The sequence below is a fragment of the Setaria viridis genome, chromosome 1 (assembly GCF_005286985.2).
Source record: "Setaria viridis chromosome 1, Setaria_viridis_v4.0, whole genome shotgun sequence".
NCBI classification, from domain to species: Eukaryota; Viridiplantae; Streptophyta; class Magnoliopsida; order Poales; family Poaceae; genus Setaria; species Setaria viridis.
Window position 1 is genome coordinate 6,725,673 of NC_048263.2, and position 16,319 is coordinate 6,741,991.

Consider the following 16,319-nt stretch of genomic DNA (forward strand, 5'->3'; position numbering starts at 1 on the left):
ATTACTTGCCCTGAACTGGTTATATTTTAAACTCTTAGTAATGGTTTAACATGCATTGTTAAGTTTCTTTCAATCTATGGTTTGTAATAAATCGTACCTCTAGTATGTATGTAAAAATGTAATGTTTGTTGATGCTATCCCATCGTGGAAGCGATCGTGATGTATGGCTATAGAACACACCGTGGAGGTTTTCAAGGAGTTCTGTGAACAGAACCCTTGACGGACTACTGGACTTACACTGTTTTAAGTGCGTTTTGGATAATTGTTGTTCTGACAGCAATTAGACGCACTTAAACCAGTTTAAGTTGGACGGTTCCACCACATAGTGTCCCTCCTCACGACAACCAAAAGATTCCTTCTTTTTTTTCTTTAGGTTTTGGCGAACCAATTGTTCTGTAGGAACATCTTTAGAGTTGAGCTTCGTGAGTAGCTTATTCACTCCTTTTACAAGTTGCTTGATTTTTTCATCATCAGAGGAGTTGCTAATACTTGCTTGATCATCCTCTTCATCTTCCACCTCAGCATCACTTTCTTCTTATTCACTTGAACTTGAAGCCTCACTTGAGCTTGAGCTTGAACTTGATGCTTGCTCTTGAGCTTTCTTGCTTGATGTGGAAGATTCTTACTTATCTTCTTCCTTCTTCTTCTCCTTCTCCTTCTCCTTCTCTTCTTTGCTTGATGTGCTAATATCTTGACTTGAGGAAGAAGGATTTTTGGTAATCTTCATGGATAGCTCATGGGAAATAATCCTGTTCAAGAGTTTGGTTGGCTTCAATTTGTTCATGTCTTTGAAGCAATGGAAGTAGGTGACAATGGCGGCGTACTTGTCCTTGGAAGAACTTAGATGATCTTTCTGGAGACGTCCGCATCGGATGGCTTGGTCAAACTTATTGCATTTAGCTCATTAACAATAACATTTAAGCGTGAATACATGTCATTTGCTAATTTAGTAGGCAACAGTTTGAAAGAATCAAAAGTTTCTTTGATCAAGCTATACTTTTGTTCCTTAACGTCACCTGTGCCGTTGTGGAGCTCTATGAGCGTGGTCCAAATTTCGTGTGCACTTTCAAGCTCATAGACTCTATTAAATACTTCAATGCTAAGAGATTCAAAAGTTGAATTTCAAGCAATATCATTGAGATGCAACTCTTTTTCATCGGTTTTGGTGGGGTTTTTCGGCCAAGCTAGGGGATTAATTCCATGTTTCATCACTCTCCAAACACCTAAGCCTTTCACCTCTAGAAAACATGACATGTGAAAATACCAATAGGAAAAATTAGTACCGTCAAAGTGTAGAGGCCTACCGAGATCACTCCTAATATCTTCGGATGTCATTTTGCTCAATGACGGTGAAGCTAAGGGTCCAAATATGAGTCACTGGCTCTGATACCAATTGAAGAGACCGTGACACCCGGGAGGAATTCGGTGTTCTAAAAACTAAGGCTCCAAACACATATAAAAATCTATATCAATTTTTATCTAGATGTGTACTAGATTTTTCTATGTGTCGCTATCTCTACCACAAAAGAGTTTTGCACCCTAGGTTCCAATCCTGTAAACTACATATGGCAATTCTAGGAAACATAAACGCGGAATTGTAAGTGCAATTAGAAATGCGGAAGGTAAGTCTGGTAGAGAAGGCAAACTCCCAGCGTGGCGGCACGACTATTTTTACCGAGGTATCAGAAAGCAAAGCTTTCCCCTAGTCGTCGTTGTTGGAGCCCCTCTCAAAGGGAATGCCCGCGCAAGGGCCTAAACTCTCCGGTCAAGTAACTCCATGGATAGCTGACGGGCCTTCCCCACGCGCAAGTGGTTCTCCGCCTAGCCTCTCCTGGATGTTCCTTGCCGCTCTTCACTTGGTAGAGCTTCAGCAAAACGTCGAGGGTTTCTCCTCCCTCTCACAAGCACCGGTGGCCACTCCACAAACGCGGTTGGAGGGTCTTGCAAGACTTACAAGCCCCGGATTTACAACTCTTGGTGCGCGCAAGCACCGATACAAAGGAGGTATGCAAACCTTGCCTAACTCTAGGCTAAACCCTAAAGCAATGCGCTAATAGGCCTAAACTAGCACTAATCAAGATCTAAACTTTATGCTAATTGCCTTAATCTTCTCTTTATACTTTGGTGGATAGATCACCTGTGTGTATGTGAGAACCAAGTCTATAACTTCTCCAAACTCTAACACACTTGAAATGGTCGAGAAGGGGGTATTTATAGCCCCAAGCCAAGAAACTAGCCTAGCCATTGCATAGCCATTGCAACTTTCTGCGCATCACTGACTCATTCGATGCCATGGTCACTATAGCCACCATATGAATCGGTGAGGCCCAATTATACCCCAGAACTTCTAGAGCCGATCTAAGCGGAACCGACGATCACCGACTGATTCAGTGATGGTTATTATTACCAGAGTATGAATCAGTGGTAATAGTGCACGCGCCTACCTTGGTCCTGCCTGCGGTTACCGACCAATTCGGTGATGGTTACTGTTACCAAAGTATAAATTGGTGGTAATAGTGCATGCGTCTAACTTGGCCTTGCCTGTGGTTACCGATTGATTCGGTGACGGTTATTGTTACCAGAGTATGAATCAGTAGGATGTGTCAGTGCATATTTTCAGCAGGATTCGCTTCAAATCTTCACGTGTCTTTGTCCTGACTTCATTACCATCATTTGTAAGCCTTAGAATAAGACTATTTCTGAATTTTTTACTATCATTTGGATGTTGTAGAATTCTTGTAAGTCTTTCTTTTTTTCTTCTCATTTTGATGGTTTTGTAATTCATCCTTAGGACCTATAAAACACCTACAAAGGTACATCTTGCAAACACATTAGTTCCAATAACTATGTTGTGATTAATCATCAAAATTATTATGGTCCAAGGCTATTTTCCTTACAAACACGGCCTGGAAGATTTGTTGATTCTGCGAAAGCGTCTTGCATTTGCTTTTCTTGTTTTGAATCCCAGTCGACAACTCAAACTTGCTACTAGTAGTACTAGTACCTCTTGCTGAATCTTTAGAGGCCGAGTTGGAAGCCTACGGCACTAGACCAAGCTGCCTTTGAGCATGCCGAGGACGATGAGTATGGTGTGCTCATGGGCCTCGACCGGCCTCACCGCCGGTCGCCGGAAGGATCACAAACGACGACATCGCTCCATCAGCGGGATCATGTCAATCAGTCAATGCCATGCTTTTATCGTCTGCTGCCACGCCGCCTTCTGACAACCTATCATGTGTTGCGTCACTCAGCGTATTATGGTACTACGTACTGTACTATACAACTTGCGGCTGGTTGAAACTCCAACGGTGCCATGGCACCGTGCCAATACTAGCTGAGAGCTGGGCGGAGAAGATGAATCCATGCAAATCATTTGCGTTGGTGTGCTTGCCGGGCTGGTACTAAACAAGATCCCAATTATCACGATTCATCACGAGGTACACATGGCTGCTGCCGGTGCTAAACTAAAGCCAACGAATTAAGCTATCATTGTCTAATTATAAACTGATTACGTTAGTACGGAAAAGATAGGGATCCAGATTTTCCCCTTGTCTTCTATCATTTTTTTCTTTCTTTCTCTCTTTTTTGCCAAGTCACACGTCTTCATCATACTAAGAGCAGAAATGCCCATGTTGATATCTCCCATCCCTAATCTCAAACAAAGTTTTTTTTGGGACAACTTATTTCTATAAACGTTAGTTGAACGAGTTGTTATAGAAAAGTTTATACAAAATTAGCTGAAAGAATTTGTCGAAAACTACTCTATATTGCTAAACAAGTTTTCTCAAAGAAGTTGAATAGCAAAAAAAATTATGCGTATAGAAAACCTTTTTTTAAGCGAATATAGAAAAATTTCTAAAAATATAATGTTCTCCTCCCTATAAGTTCTTGTGACAAAATCATTGTAGAAGTTATGCTGAAAAAGTTATCTCAATAAGTTTATTGCGTAACACTATTTGGAGAAGTTATGTGTAGAAGAGTTGTGGCAAGTTCACCTTACAACATTCTTCTGAAAATTATGCGGACAATATTAGTTGTTTAGAAAAAGTTTGTAAAATAGAAAAATATCTCAAGAGTGCTAAAAAAGTTATCTAGAGAAATTATATTAAAAAAGGTGTGTGTCAAGTTCTCCTAACAATATTTTCGGGAAAAGCTATCCTCCAAAGACATTTAAAAAAATTCTATGAATAAGCTATAGCAACTTTTAAAAATAAGAAGTTGTAAAAAAACTTAAAAAACAAAGATTATGGATCACGCCAGGATCATCGTAGACGTACATGCTCCGACACTCCCACACAGTCTCAGTTGGGAGGATGATGGAAATTGAGGTTGGAATGAAACTCAATGAAGAGTAACAATGAACCCTTTGGTGAAAGTGTTCAATGATCTGATATGAAGAGCACAGATGTAACTAAAAGATACATGATCCTGAACAAATTATTGAAGTGCTGATTTCACGTCTCTCTTTTCCCTCCTTCCACAAGTTTTTGTCCTAAGCTCAAATTTTATAAATATATAATCTATCCATTTATATTTTTAATGCAATTTTTGATACACCAGTTTGTGTACCAGTGGCTAGTCCACCCACCAAACGACCACATCAACAACCAGAATCCCCCAAGTGGTCGCATCTCTAGTTCTCTACCCTTTGTTTACCCCCTCGCTCATCTCCACACTCGCCGCATGCACAATTGCAAGCTGAGGTACGCCACCACGCTCCACGCCCCACAGTGCCACACCTCAGAGAGCCGAACGCCATGGCCCCGACACCACCTGCCGCCGCCGCAACCGTCGGCCACCGCAGCTTCGTCCGCGCCAACCCGCGCTCCGACCGCTTCCACGCGCTGTCGTTCCACCACGTCGAGCTCTGGTGCGCCGACGCCGCGTCCGCCGCCGGCCGCTTCTCCTTCGCGCTCGGCGCGCCACTCGCCGCGCGTTCCGACCACTCCACGGGGAACTCCGCGCACGCCTCGCTCCTGCTCCGCTCGGACTCCCTCGCGTTCCTCTTCACCGCGCCCTACGCGCACGGCGTCGACGCCGCCACCGCATCCCTGCCGTCCTTCTCCGCGCCCTCCGCGCGGCGCTTCGCGGGCGACCACGGCCTCGCGGTGCGCGCCATCGGGCTCCGCGTCGCCGACGCCGAGGACGCCTTCCGCGCCAGCGTCGCCGCCGGCGCGCGCCCCGCGTTCGAGCCCGTCGAGCTCGGCCTCGGGTTCCGCCTCGCCGAGGTCGAGCTCTACGGCGACGTCGTCCTCCGCTACGTGAGCTACCCGGACGCCGAGGACGCGCCCTTCCTGCCGGGCTTCGAGAACGTGAACAACCCCGGGGCGCTGGACTACGGGCTCAGGAGGTTCGACCACATCGTCGGCAGCTTGCCGGAGCTGGCGCCGGTGGCCGCGTACGTCGCCGGGTTCACGGGGTTCCACGAGTTCGCCGAGTTCACGGCGGAGGATGTCGGCACGGCGGAGAGCGGGCTCAACGCGGTGGTCCTCGCCAATAACTCCGAGACGGTGCTGCTACCGCTCACCGAGCCGGTGCACGGCACGAAGCGCCGCAGCCAGATACAGACGTACCTGGACCACCACGGCGGCCCGGGCGTGCAGCACATCGCCATGGCCAGCGACGACGTGCTCAGGACGCTGCGGAAGATGCGGGCGCGCTCCGCCATGGGCGGGTTCGAGTTCTTGGCACCGCCGCCGCCCAACTACTACGACGGCGTCAGGCGCCGCGCCGGCGACGTGCTCTCGGAGGCGCAGATCAAAGAGTGCCAGGAGCTGGGGGTGCTGGTGGACAGGGATGACCAGGGGGTGCTGCTCCAAATCTTCACCAAGCCAGTGGGGGACAGGTAAAAACGTCACCTTTTCCCAGCTTTTGCATTGCATTATGCATGCAGCCATGCAGGATTTGGAAGGAGCAATTTCTTCAGGTTTGTAGTTAGCTAAATACGGGACTCAGCGTTCCTGTTATTCCTGACTGCATCGTGCTATTGTTATTCCTCTACCTTTCCCGGTTCTAACTGGATCAGCTATGTCATTCAGGCCAACGTTCTTCCTGGAGATAATCCAAAGGATCGGGTGCATGGAGAAGGATGAAACGGGGCTAGACTACCAGAGAGGCGCCTGCGGCGGGTTCGGCAAGGGCAACTTCTCCGAGCTGTTCAAATCCCTCGAGGAGTACGAGAAGTCGCTTGAAGCAAAGCAAGCTGATGCTCTTCAGGGATCCTAGAATACAACTTGAAGAAGGACAGCAGTTCTAGTAATTTGTATCTTGGTGCAAAAGAAAAAGGGTGTTCCTTGGAACACTTGACATGCAGACACCGATGTAGTAATAGATAGTTGAATATGAAGATATGTTGCTACAACCGGTGTAACAGAGGTGATAAGAGACGGAACTTGAAGGTACGTTACATGTTTGCTGAAATGCCTAAATAAAGAAATAAAAAAATGAAGCAAGAGACAACCGAAACTTGTTTCAGGGGGGCGAGCAAAAACGACTGGCAGCGGATGGCCAGCGACTCCATGATTTTTTCGCAGCATTGTGGGATGGAGTTTGAATTTTCAAAAAAAAATGTATTGGAGGCACTCTCTATCTACATATGCTATGAATTCATATTAGATTGGCCTAACACCTGGAACGTTTCAGACTGTCCAGGAGGTGTGAGGACGCGGTCTGCAGCTTAATTGGTAATTAAATGGCTGAACATCATTTAGTTAAGTGATAAAAAAAACAAGTGGTTTCAATCTCCCCACAATAGGCATATATAATACAAGAATATACATAAGTACTACAAAAATACCTTGATATACAGAACTCTTGCACTTGAAATACAATGACACTGATCATATAAGATATTATATTTCCTGCACAAGAAAAAGAAAGAGGGTAATAAGTTGACAACTCACTTAAAACCCTAAACACATCTTGTTTACAGTTTTGTCTAATTGATTATCATGCAACCAACTCTCTGGACTAGTGCATGCACCTAGGCGTTGCCATGAACTTCTAAATGCAGAGCACCTAGCCGGCCAACTTGTAGCAACAATAGTGCAATACCCTTTTAGCCAACCAATGAGAGACTCAAGTTTTCTACCAGCCAATCAAAGGTTGGCAGCAGGAACATGGCAAACCAACAGCCAATTAGAGATAGACAACAGCTTGGTGAGAGAGAGAGAAAGGGCAGTAACTGCAAGGCTTTCAGTACAAGGTGGAGGAGAGAGTGAGCATTCCCCCATGGAACTGACAAAATAGAAGCTCCTTGTTCCTTCCTGCAGCAGAGCACACCAAGAACCACTTTAGAAGCATCCAATCCTTGATGGTGAAGGACCATCAAGCCATTCCAACCCCTCTGTAACAACCTGGTGACAACCACCCATAGAGAGAGACACGGTGGAGGAGAAGGGAGCTCACCAGATGAGGAAGTCAAGAAGAGAGCGAGCTGATCAAGACGAAAGACCATCCAAGGAGTGAAGATCTTGTAGGAGAATCAGAAGCTAAGGTCTGCAGTTAGACACCATCAAGCTTAAGGTAAGGTTCACATTCACAGCTTAGAGCGATTTTGCTTCAATAGAACTAAAATCATAGAACACCTTCCATTAGAGATTGATGTCTTTACTTAGCTATCACTACTGGCACAGCATGTCAAAAATAGGATAAGGTAATGTATTTTCCCAAGAACGTAGATGTGCTAGTTGTTTCACAGTGCAAGAGCTAATATCCTTTTTATTAATTGCAAGCATGCACAATAATGCTGGAACTTAGGCTAAAGAAGAAGCACGAGTAACTTGCACATGGAGCAACGCTCAGGTTGTAGCTGTAGAATACACAGTGAGCTAACTGAAACTGAGAAGGGAGATGAATGATAGGAACACTCACTGTCAGAGTCTAGAAGTTGATGCCACAGCCTGAGATGAAGCACGGCTTGCTCCTGCAACACGCAATGGGCCTTGGTTCCCATCACAGCACCACAGCTCGCCGGCCACAGCACCATGGCCGGTTCGCCGTCGGCGGCCCATCCTGCACAAGCCGCTAGGGTGAGGTGACAATTACAAGAGAGGAAGAAATCGAAGGGGAAAAATGGATAAATAGCATCCAGAACCCTTGTAGACTTGAGTTGGAGTAGTAATCGTCCAAGAACTTACAGCCATGGCTGTGGATTTGAGGGCAGTAGCTTGAGAACTGTAGGCGCAGGGAGAGGGGAATGGGGAAAAGAAACAGAGGAAAGATAGGCCAAAGAGCTGACATATGGGCACGTCCTTGAGTGGTCTTCTAACAAAAGGAAATGGTGCTTTGACAAGGATGTTAGCCTGTAACAGAACTTGATTAAATATATTAATCCAACTTAAGACTTCTAGCTGCATATAAACTAGGATGGCAGGCGCGCTACGCCGCGCCCGTATACTGCAGCGCTGCACGCCTATGCTTGTCTAACTCTATCTCGAAGCAATATAAGCTGCATAGCAAAAGAGAAGTAGGCAGCAATGATCAGTGGACAACTTCAATTTGAGCTGAACACAAATGTGGTAGTTTTTTCGCTCATATGCAGTCAAACTTAAATCTTAATAGATGGCCATGTTGTAATCGAAGAAAATAATGCAAATGATCATTTCCTCTTACAGTTGTACATTAGTGATTTCATCTGAAGCAAAAAAGGAAATGATCTGTGACAAACTATATCAAAGTAGAAACTTTATGACCTCTGATCAGCAACCCACGCAACATATAGATCAAAAACAGCAAGGAATGTGATAGTTTCTTGTGAGATATTCGGAGTAAGAATTTTAACACTCTGTAGTAACAACATATTAGAACCGACTACAAACCTTAACATTTTGTGGAAATTTATCACAATATAAAAAAGATAGTCATCTAAATTTGTCCAATTGAAACCTGGGACGATCGTGAGGTACCTTTAATGAACTTGCAACACTGCACAGAGAAACTTCACATATACACAACTAATGGAACTGAATTAAGTAAGCAAGAATCCAACTACTGTCAGATAAACTCTACTGCAGTAGGCTAATGTCAGACTCCCAACACAAAACAATGGAAATAAATCTGTTTGAACAATACATGACTGAGAATTTGCACGTGTGCACTGTGATTTGGCAATGTGATACGTGGCTTCAATCACATAGTAACACAGTGGTAACACGAACTTGTAATGGAAAACTGAAGATGGAAAGGTAAACCGGTATGGGCGTGGTGCAGACTATTCACCGTTATTGCTGAAAACTACAAAAATTAAATAATAATCATATAACACTTCAACTGTCAATCTATGTGGAATTTCAACCTTGCCAAACTATACAAATCCATGAAGGCCATATCCTTCAGAATTCCGACCTTTCCAATGACATGAAACTGAAATTCTTAACAAAAGAAAATAGAGTTCACTCGTGTGTTTCTTTGACCATGTCCAGGAACGTAGCCGCATGAACTAAATCCACTTTTGCAGGCGCTGGAATGGCCATATGCACTGCATAACTTGCAAGAAACATAACGTAGCTCATGAAGAAACAGAGCTATCTGCTCTGTAATGTACTGAAAAGCAACCGAGATGACCAACATTTAGGCATACTTTCAGGCTCCACTCAAAAGGCACACATATGTTTTGTAATACAAAGCAAAACCTGAAGTCCTGAACTATAAATACAATGTGAACGAAGCAAAAAAGTAAACTTGTAAAGGAAACACTAAGTATCTGTAAAGTTTAAAGCAATCAATTTGACTGCACCTAACTAAATGTAATGTAGCAGTGTAGCACTGAATAATGATAATAGGACAGAGAGAAATTCCAGTGTGGGATAGACGATCGATTTCCATTCCAATTCAGTGCAGCACCCAGCTCCAATCAGCATTGCCACATCGTGATTCAGGTTTTGACATAATAATTAAAAGGCAACTAAATTGGTGACCATGTAATACTGACATCCAGGTTTTAGTGGCATGTAAACTAATAAATCATAACTACAGTAGCTTCTTCTCACCGTTGACAGATGCAAATGAGCTCCCAGAACCAGAGAGCATTCCCAGATCCAAACAGCACATAACCATCTTCACTACAGCAAGGAATTTGCGGTATAAATTAGCATATTGAAATGAAGCTGCTGAGATGATTGCGCGCGTCACAATGAACAAAGTAGCACGTAGATGTAGCCACATCTGAGTTTTTCCGAACACTGAGAAGAGATAGAACTAAAGGGGAACAAAAGATTGTGTCGAGCAAATGGATTCGGATAATAACTGGAAAAATGAGACCGGCGGCAGCAGCATAGCTGAGAAGCATGAGGCCAGAGAGTGGGAAAGAACACCGTCGATGCGTAGATGGCGACGCCTGATTCGGCAGTGGAAATGCCTGCCGATTCAGAAGGAAGGGACCGGTCACCGGAGCGGCGCACTGTCCACCTGCTCGCCTGATGGCCCACAACCAACACAACTCCGGCATCGCCCGGACATGGACGCACACGGAAGGGAGGTAGGACCTGAGGAAAGGCACGACGGGCAAGCGCGGCGCCGCGCTCGGCGAACTCGGGCGCCCTGCGGCGGGCTTCACAAGTGAGGACGCCGACGGACCTGCAGCACCCATTCGAAGGAGGACGGCAGCGGCGCAACGACGTGCGGAGGAGGCGACAATTGACCAGCTCCCGTCCGGCATCGCGATGCCCCACATGGCCGCTGCCGCCATGAGCAGTTGAGGCAGTCCTCCTCAGCTTGTGGCCACCCACTGCGCCAGCAGCTCCGTCTGCCCATCCGCCTCCCCGGAACTCTACCCGCCGCCAAGCCCTTTTTGCACGGGCTTGGATCCCACCGGTGGACAGAAAGCGGCGAGCAGCGGCGACGTCGAGGGTTTTTTTTTCCTTGCAAATGAGGAGGGCGAGGAGGACGAAGCGTTGTGTCGTGTCGCCGATTTGGTGGAGATGCAAGGACGACTCTCCTGGTTATGGACTTATGGACACGCGGCGAGCAAGTGGCGTGGCTGACTGCTTGATTCTGTTGCTGCGCGTCAAGCACACGCGATGAGCAGCCACGTTAATGCGCGACACGCAGTATGATCTCATTGGGTGGACACGCGGCGTGACGCAACAGGCGGGAGCGGCGGAGAGGCTCCGGAGCCAGCGATCCTTACAGCGATATATCTCTACTTAGGGCAGCTGCCGTCTGTAAGTCATATATAGACAGTGATGGCTGCCGTCTGTAAGTTATATATAGATAGTGAAACCGACAGCTTATACAATGATGTGTCTTTTAAGTTGTCTGCAAGTTATTTAATTCATTCAAATCAAGGTGATTAGGTATAAATATGATCTATGTATGCCATTTTGTTGCTTGTTCACTCAATGCAATGCATGCTACCTCATATTATGGACACATGAATTTGACATAGAAATATAAATATAATATATATTTATAATAATTGATCTTTGCAATACATAATATGATAATATAATAAAGACTCAATATATTAGTCATAAAGACTCAATAGATTACCCGTGTAGGTCTAGTTTTCCTTGCGGTCATAACGCTGCCAAATATGCTCAACCAAATCGTTCTTGAGCTGCTTGTGTGTAGAGCGACCACGGATAACCTTGTTTCTCCGAAGTACCTCTACGAAGCATGGGTTAGGATCATCACTTGTCCTCACTTCGGTGGTAGCACAATTGTTGCACTCGGATTGTCATTCAAATCCAATGGAATTTTGACCAATTCCTTCTCATCTTCAACTATCATATTATGGAGGATAATACAAGCTTGCATGATGTTAACAACATCATCCCGTTTCCATAACCGTGCCAGACGTTTAACAATATCAAAACGAGATTGTAAGACACCAAATGCGCACTCGACATCCTTCCTTGCCCCTTCTTGATGTTGTGCATATAATTTGTGCTTCTCCGTTTGAGGTTTTGATATTGTCTTCACAAAGGCAGCCCACTCTGGATAAATCCCGTCAGCAAGATAGTATCCTGTGTCATATTGCGTTCCATTTACAATATATTGTACTCTAGGGGCTTCTCCTTTTATCACCTCAATGAATAGCAGTATCTTATTCAGCACATTGATATCATTATAGGCCCTAGCAGTACCAAAAAATGCATGCCATATGCGAAGATCTCGTGATGCAACTGCTTCAAGGATCATAGTAGGAACACGTTTATCACCACGAGTAAACATGCCGGCCCAACCTTTAGGACAATTCTTCCACGTCCAGTGCATACAGTCAATGCTTCCTATCATACCTGGAAAACCACGGGACTCATTATCTTGTAGAATTTTTTCAAGTTCATCACTTCTCGGAGGGCGCATGTACTCCGCACCAAAGCACTCTATCACTCCTTGGGAAAATTTTCCTAAGCACAATAAAGATGTGCTTGCTGCAATCTTCAATACCTCATCAAGTTGGTCAGCCGGTGAGCCATATGCTAGCATTCGAATAGCTGTAGTACACTTTTGAAGGGGTGAGTGTCCATCTCTACCGGTTGCATCCACTCTTCGGGTGAAAAAAGGATCCCAATTACTAAGCTCTGACACAATTCGGAGGAATAAAGGTTTCGACATCCGGAATCTCCTACGGAACATTTCGTCGGTGTAGATAGGATTTGCAAAGAAATAATTTGCAACAAGATCGTCGTGACCAGCTTCTCGATTACGTGGTATGTACCTTCTCGGCTCACTTTGGCGACGGCGACGGCGAGGTGGTTCAGATGATTCCCCTTGAAACTTAGCCTTAATCTTGTCGCTGATTTTCCTCCGAAATTCTTCTAATCTTGCGTCCTCAGCAATGACATCTTCAAGCGTATATACCTCCACTAGATCAAAATCTTCTTCGATGACTTCATGTTCAGCGGACAGGCCCTCATCATCATCTTCAATAGCTTCATCAGGTGCTTCATCACCGGGCAGGGCTTCATATTCCAGTTCTTCATCAGTGGATTGAGTTGACATTGATAGGAACGTGGAGAAAAGAAGCATCTATGCATAGTGCCACCGATGGCCATGTATTTATACTGGAATATGTTACACATTTCACAATTGAAGCACAGGTTCACACCTAAATTACAGATATCACACCTCAAGCAATATGTTGGGTTCACACCTAAGTTACAGATTTCACACCTCAAGCAATATGTTGGGTTCACACCTAAGTTACGGATTTCACACCTCAAGCACAGGTTCACACTGATGGGCAAGTAATATGTTACTATCTGATTAGTGAAACGCCAAGACCACAACAAGTGTTCAGTTCACTAGAAATAAATCACAGCAAGTAGTATGTTACTATCCGATTAGTGCAACTGCCATTCAGTTTTCCATAGATTAGAGCCATCTAAATTTTCCCTTCGAAGCATCTCATGACAGGATGCACAATGACAGGCATCTCATGATTCATGAACAAGAACCATAACCATATATGTTTAATAGCTTGGCCACCTTATCTCAGATATCAACAATAAACCTGTGTAGCTGCTCATCTCATCTCAATGCTAACAGGAACTCATCTCCATAATCTAATACAAGTAAAAAAGCAAACATAAATCAGTACTGCATGCAGATGAAGGGCATTCAAGAGATAAGGGCACAACACTTTATGCTAGTTGTAAAATACATGTAGTTGTAAAATACATGTTGATGCATAGTCTAGAGACTGCAGATTGGTTGTTCATATTAGAAATGGATGGCATGTCCTGCATCTCAATTCGTTTGTATCTTTTAGTTAGTCATAAATTAGCATGTTTATCCTGTTTTCCTTACTGAAAATACAGTTAACTTGTTAATACCATGAACCGTATACTTCTGGACCTGAATATTGTAAATCTTTACTACCTAGTTGTGAGAAATTGGAGCTAGAACTGGTCTGGACCTGAAATTGTTAATCTTATTACAGGCTCTGCTATCACTAGACCCATCAACAAGGTAAAGTGATGATCTCGATCAAGTGATCATTTATTATCAGAAAGATAATTTAGGTTCCCCTTGGGGATTAAATAATTTAGATTACCTGGATCACCTCCCTGAGTTTCGGTAGCCGCATTTTCGTGCTTATCTCCATCTCCAGCAGCTGGGCATCGTGAGCCTTCTTTCCTGCGAGCCTTCTTATCTGCAGCTGCTTTGGCCGCAGAGGCAGTCTGCAAGGCGAGCGACCCGTCGGCCCCCGCGCGCTGCAACTCTCCGAAGGGCTCGTCGGCCAGCACGCGCTCTAGCTCCCGCTCCCGCTCCGTATCCTCGTCATCGCTCCCTGACTTGGACTCCGACCCTGACGATGAGGAGACCGCAACCTCACCGGCAATGGCGGCGCGGCCATGGTGCGAGGGGGGATCAGCTGCTGTCCGCGCGGGAGGTCGATTCGGCGCCTGCGGAGCTCGAGTCGACAGCGGCGGAGGTCGATTCAGCACCTGCGGAGGTCGAATCAACGACGGCGGAGATGCTCCTGTCAGAGTTTGCTCGAAGCGTGGGGAAAGCGACGACGCGGGGAGAGGAGGAGGAGATGGATTTGGCGCGGAAAAATCCCACGCGCGCCCAATTGCTGTCCGCGCGGGATCCGCGTGCGGTCGATGGAGACGAGGGACGTACAACGCTGCTGAACCGTCTCTACCCGCCTCGGAGCACGGGACGTCGCCGTCGTCTCGCGAGGCGACGGCGCGCCCGTCGCCTCGGCGAGAGAAGGTCTTTTTTGCAAAAGTGTCGGCTTGCAGACGGCTCGCAACAGCCTGTTGTACGTGCCCTTATTATATTAGTACTTGACCTCAAATCCAATAATTCTAGGTTGACCAAATGCCACACAAATATAACTGTGCACAGTATAGAAATTTTGCAGTAATGTAATTAAGCTCTTTTATACCTGTTAATTTACAAAAACATGGAAAGCATGGAGACAAGCATTTAAGAGATGAACTTTTCTTGGGAGCTCGGGCAAGTTAGGTAGATATAATGATTTCTTTTTGAAAAGATAATCCTTTTTAAACATTGCATCAAAAACTATTTTCTAAAGTAAACCTAATGAGACGATGGTTTGGGATGGATAAGGTGTATGGATGATAATTGAACATGGTGTGTAGGGAGGGTCCATGAAATGTGATGATGAATTAGGGATGGGTCGGACTCTCTCTACATATCTAAACTTAAGGATTAAACCTCTCTCACTCATCTTGTGTGCCGTATCTTATCATGCCGACCATGGGTTTGTTTGAAACAAGTCGAGTCCAGTACCCATCAAGTTCTTATACACTTCCTATAGGAGAGGTTTGGGCTATGCTCATTTAGGTGATGATGAAGTGCACCCAAGCGCATATATTAGCTCACGTGGTTAAGATGTGGATGTATAATATACGAAAGTGGGGAAGTTTGGTATTTTGACCATGAGTCGCATCAAGGAAATGCGATGGCAAATTGGTTGGGGGTGACCATGGGTAAAGTGACACAAACCTGCACAGGGTTAAATCGTGATTCACGTCATGTCTCCTAGTATGGAGGCTACGGGAGGCTATGGGAGCCTACAGGAGGTTCTATTAGTATGGGTGAATAGTAGATTTGTTAATAACTCTTTCTAAAATATGCCATTTTTTATAAATGATTTATATTGAAGGATGGAGATGACAAATGATTTAGACATGTATTTCATTCGATTTATTACGTACTTGCTGAGTACTTTGTACTCACTCTTGCTATTAACCCTCCCCCTTCAAATAAAAAAGGAGACGACAGACGATGGTCTTATTGCAGAACAAACGATGTACATAAAAAGGTGCCAAGTCAAGAATGCATGACAAATACTACATATGTAAATTTGATATAAAGTTGTTATTTTATTTCTTTTAAGTAATATTAGTTAGCTCTTTTATGTTGAAATGTAATGAATAATGTAAAGTCCTAACTATTGTTCTGCTGCATCACTCTGATTAGGGTCATTATTCGAGAAAGCGTTGCTTTGGTAGTGAAAATGCGGGGCGTTATATTTCCCTGCAAAGGAGCTCCTCATTGAGTCCTCTACTATTAGCCTATTAGCCGCTTCTACATCAAGCCTTGGATTCGCTTCAAATCAGATTCTAGAAAGACGGAAACTAAGAAATTTGTAATAGACCCAAGGCCTTCAAAAACAACGAGATTTGGCTAAGCAAAAACACAACATAATTCATGGGCCTTAGATTGTTGTTCTTTCAGATTGCTGGTGTGGGCTTTTTTAAAGGATGCATGGGCCCAATCGGAAGCCACTTCAGCTTTCCACAGGTTTTCGTTTTTGGGCTGGGCTTAGACAACAAGAGTATCTGCGACTCTGCGAGGTAGCGGAGGGATATCAATATCATGGAACCATTTAGATTAGT

The 16,319-nt window shown here is 44.9% G+C and overlaps 1 protein-coding gene, 2 long non-coding RNA genes and 1 pseudogene across 4 annotated transcripts; 2 read left to right on the plus strand and 2 right to left on the minus strand.

The window, feature by feature from the left end:
- The first annotated feature begins 4,630 nt into the window (after positions 1-4,630).
- Positions 4,631-6,459, plus strand: LOC117844883 (4-hydroxyphenylpyruvate dioxygenase). Its single transcript, XM_034725710.2, has 2 exons — positions 4,631-5,845; positions 6,039-6,459. Exons 1-2 carry the CDS (start codon positions 4,758-4,760, stop codon positions 6,223-6,225), a joined length of 1,275 nt encoding a protein of 424 aa, XP_034581601.1. The 5' UTR covers positions 4,631-4,757; the 3' UTR covers positions 6,226-6,459.
- A 221-nt stretch (positions 6,460-6,680) lies between these two features.
- LOC117844891 (uncharacterized) lies at positions 6,681-11,086 on the minus strand. 2 transcript variants are annotated; one of them, XR_004637951.2, is made up of 4 exons: positions 7,873-11,086; positions 7,408-7,497; positions 7,185-7,265; positions 6,681-6,860 (listed from the first exon to the last, which is right to left on the minus strand). It is a non-coding gene; the product is annotated as an uncharacterized lncRNA (long non-coding RNA). The 2 variants fall into 2 exon arrangements; XR_011897473.1 differs by having other exon boundaries at positions 6,762-7,265; positions 7,873-11,080.
- LOC140221946 (uncharacterized) lies at positions 7,259-15,917 on the plus strand. Its single transcript, XR_011897474.1, has 2 exons — positions 7,259-7,524; positions 15,693-15,917. It is a non-coding gene; the product is annotated as an uncharacterized lncRNA (long non-coding RNA).
- Positions 11,501-12,910, minus strand: LOC117853303 (protein ALP1-like; annotated as a pseudogene).
- Positions 15,918-16,319: the final 402 nt, after the last annotated feature.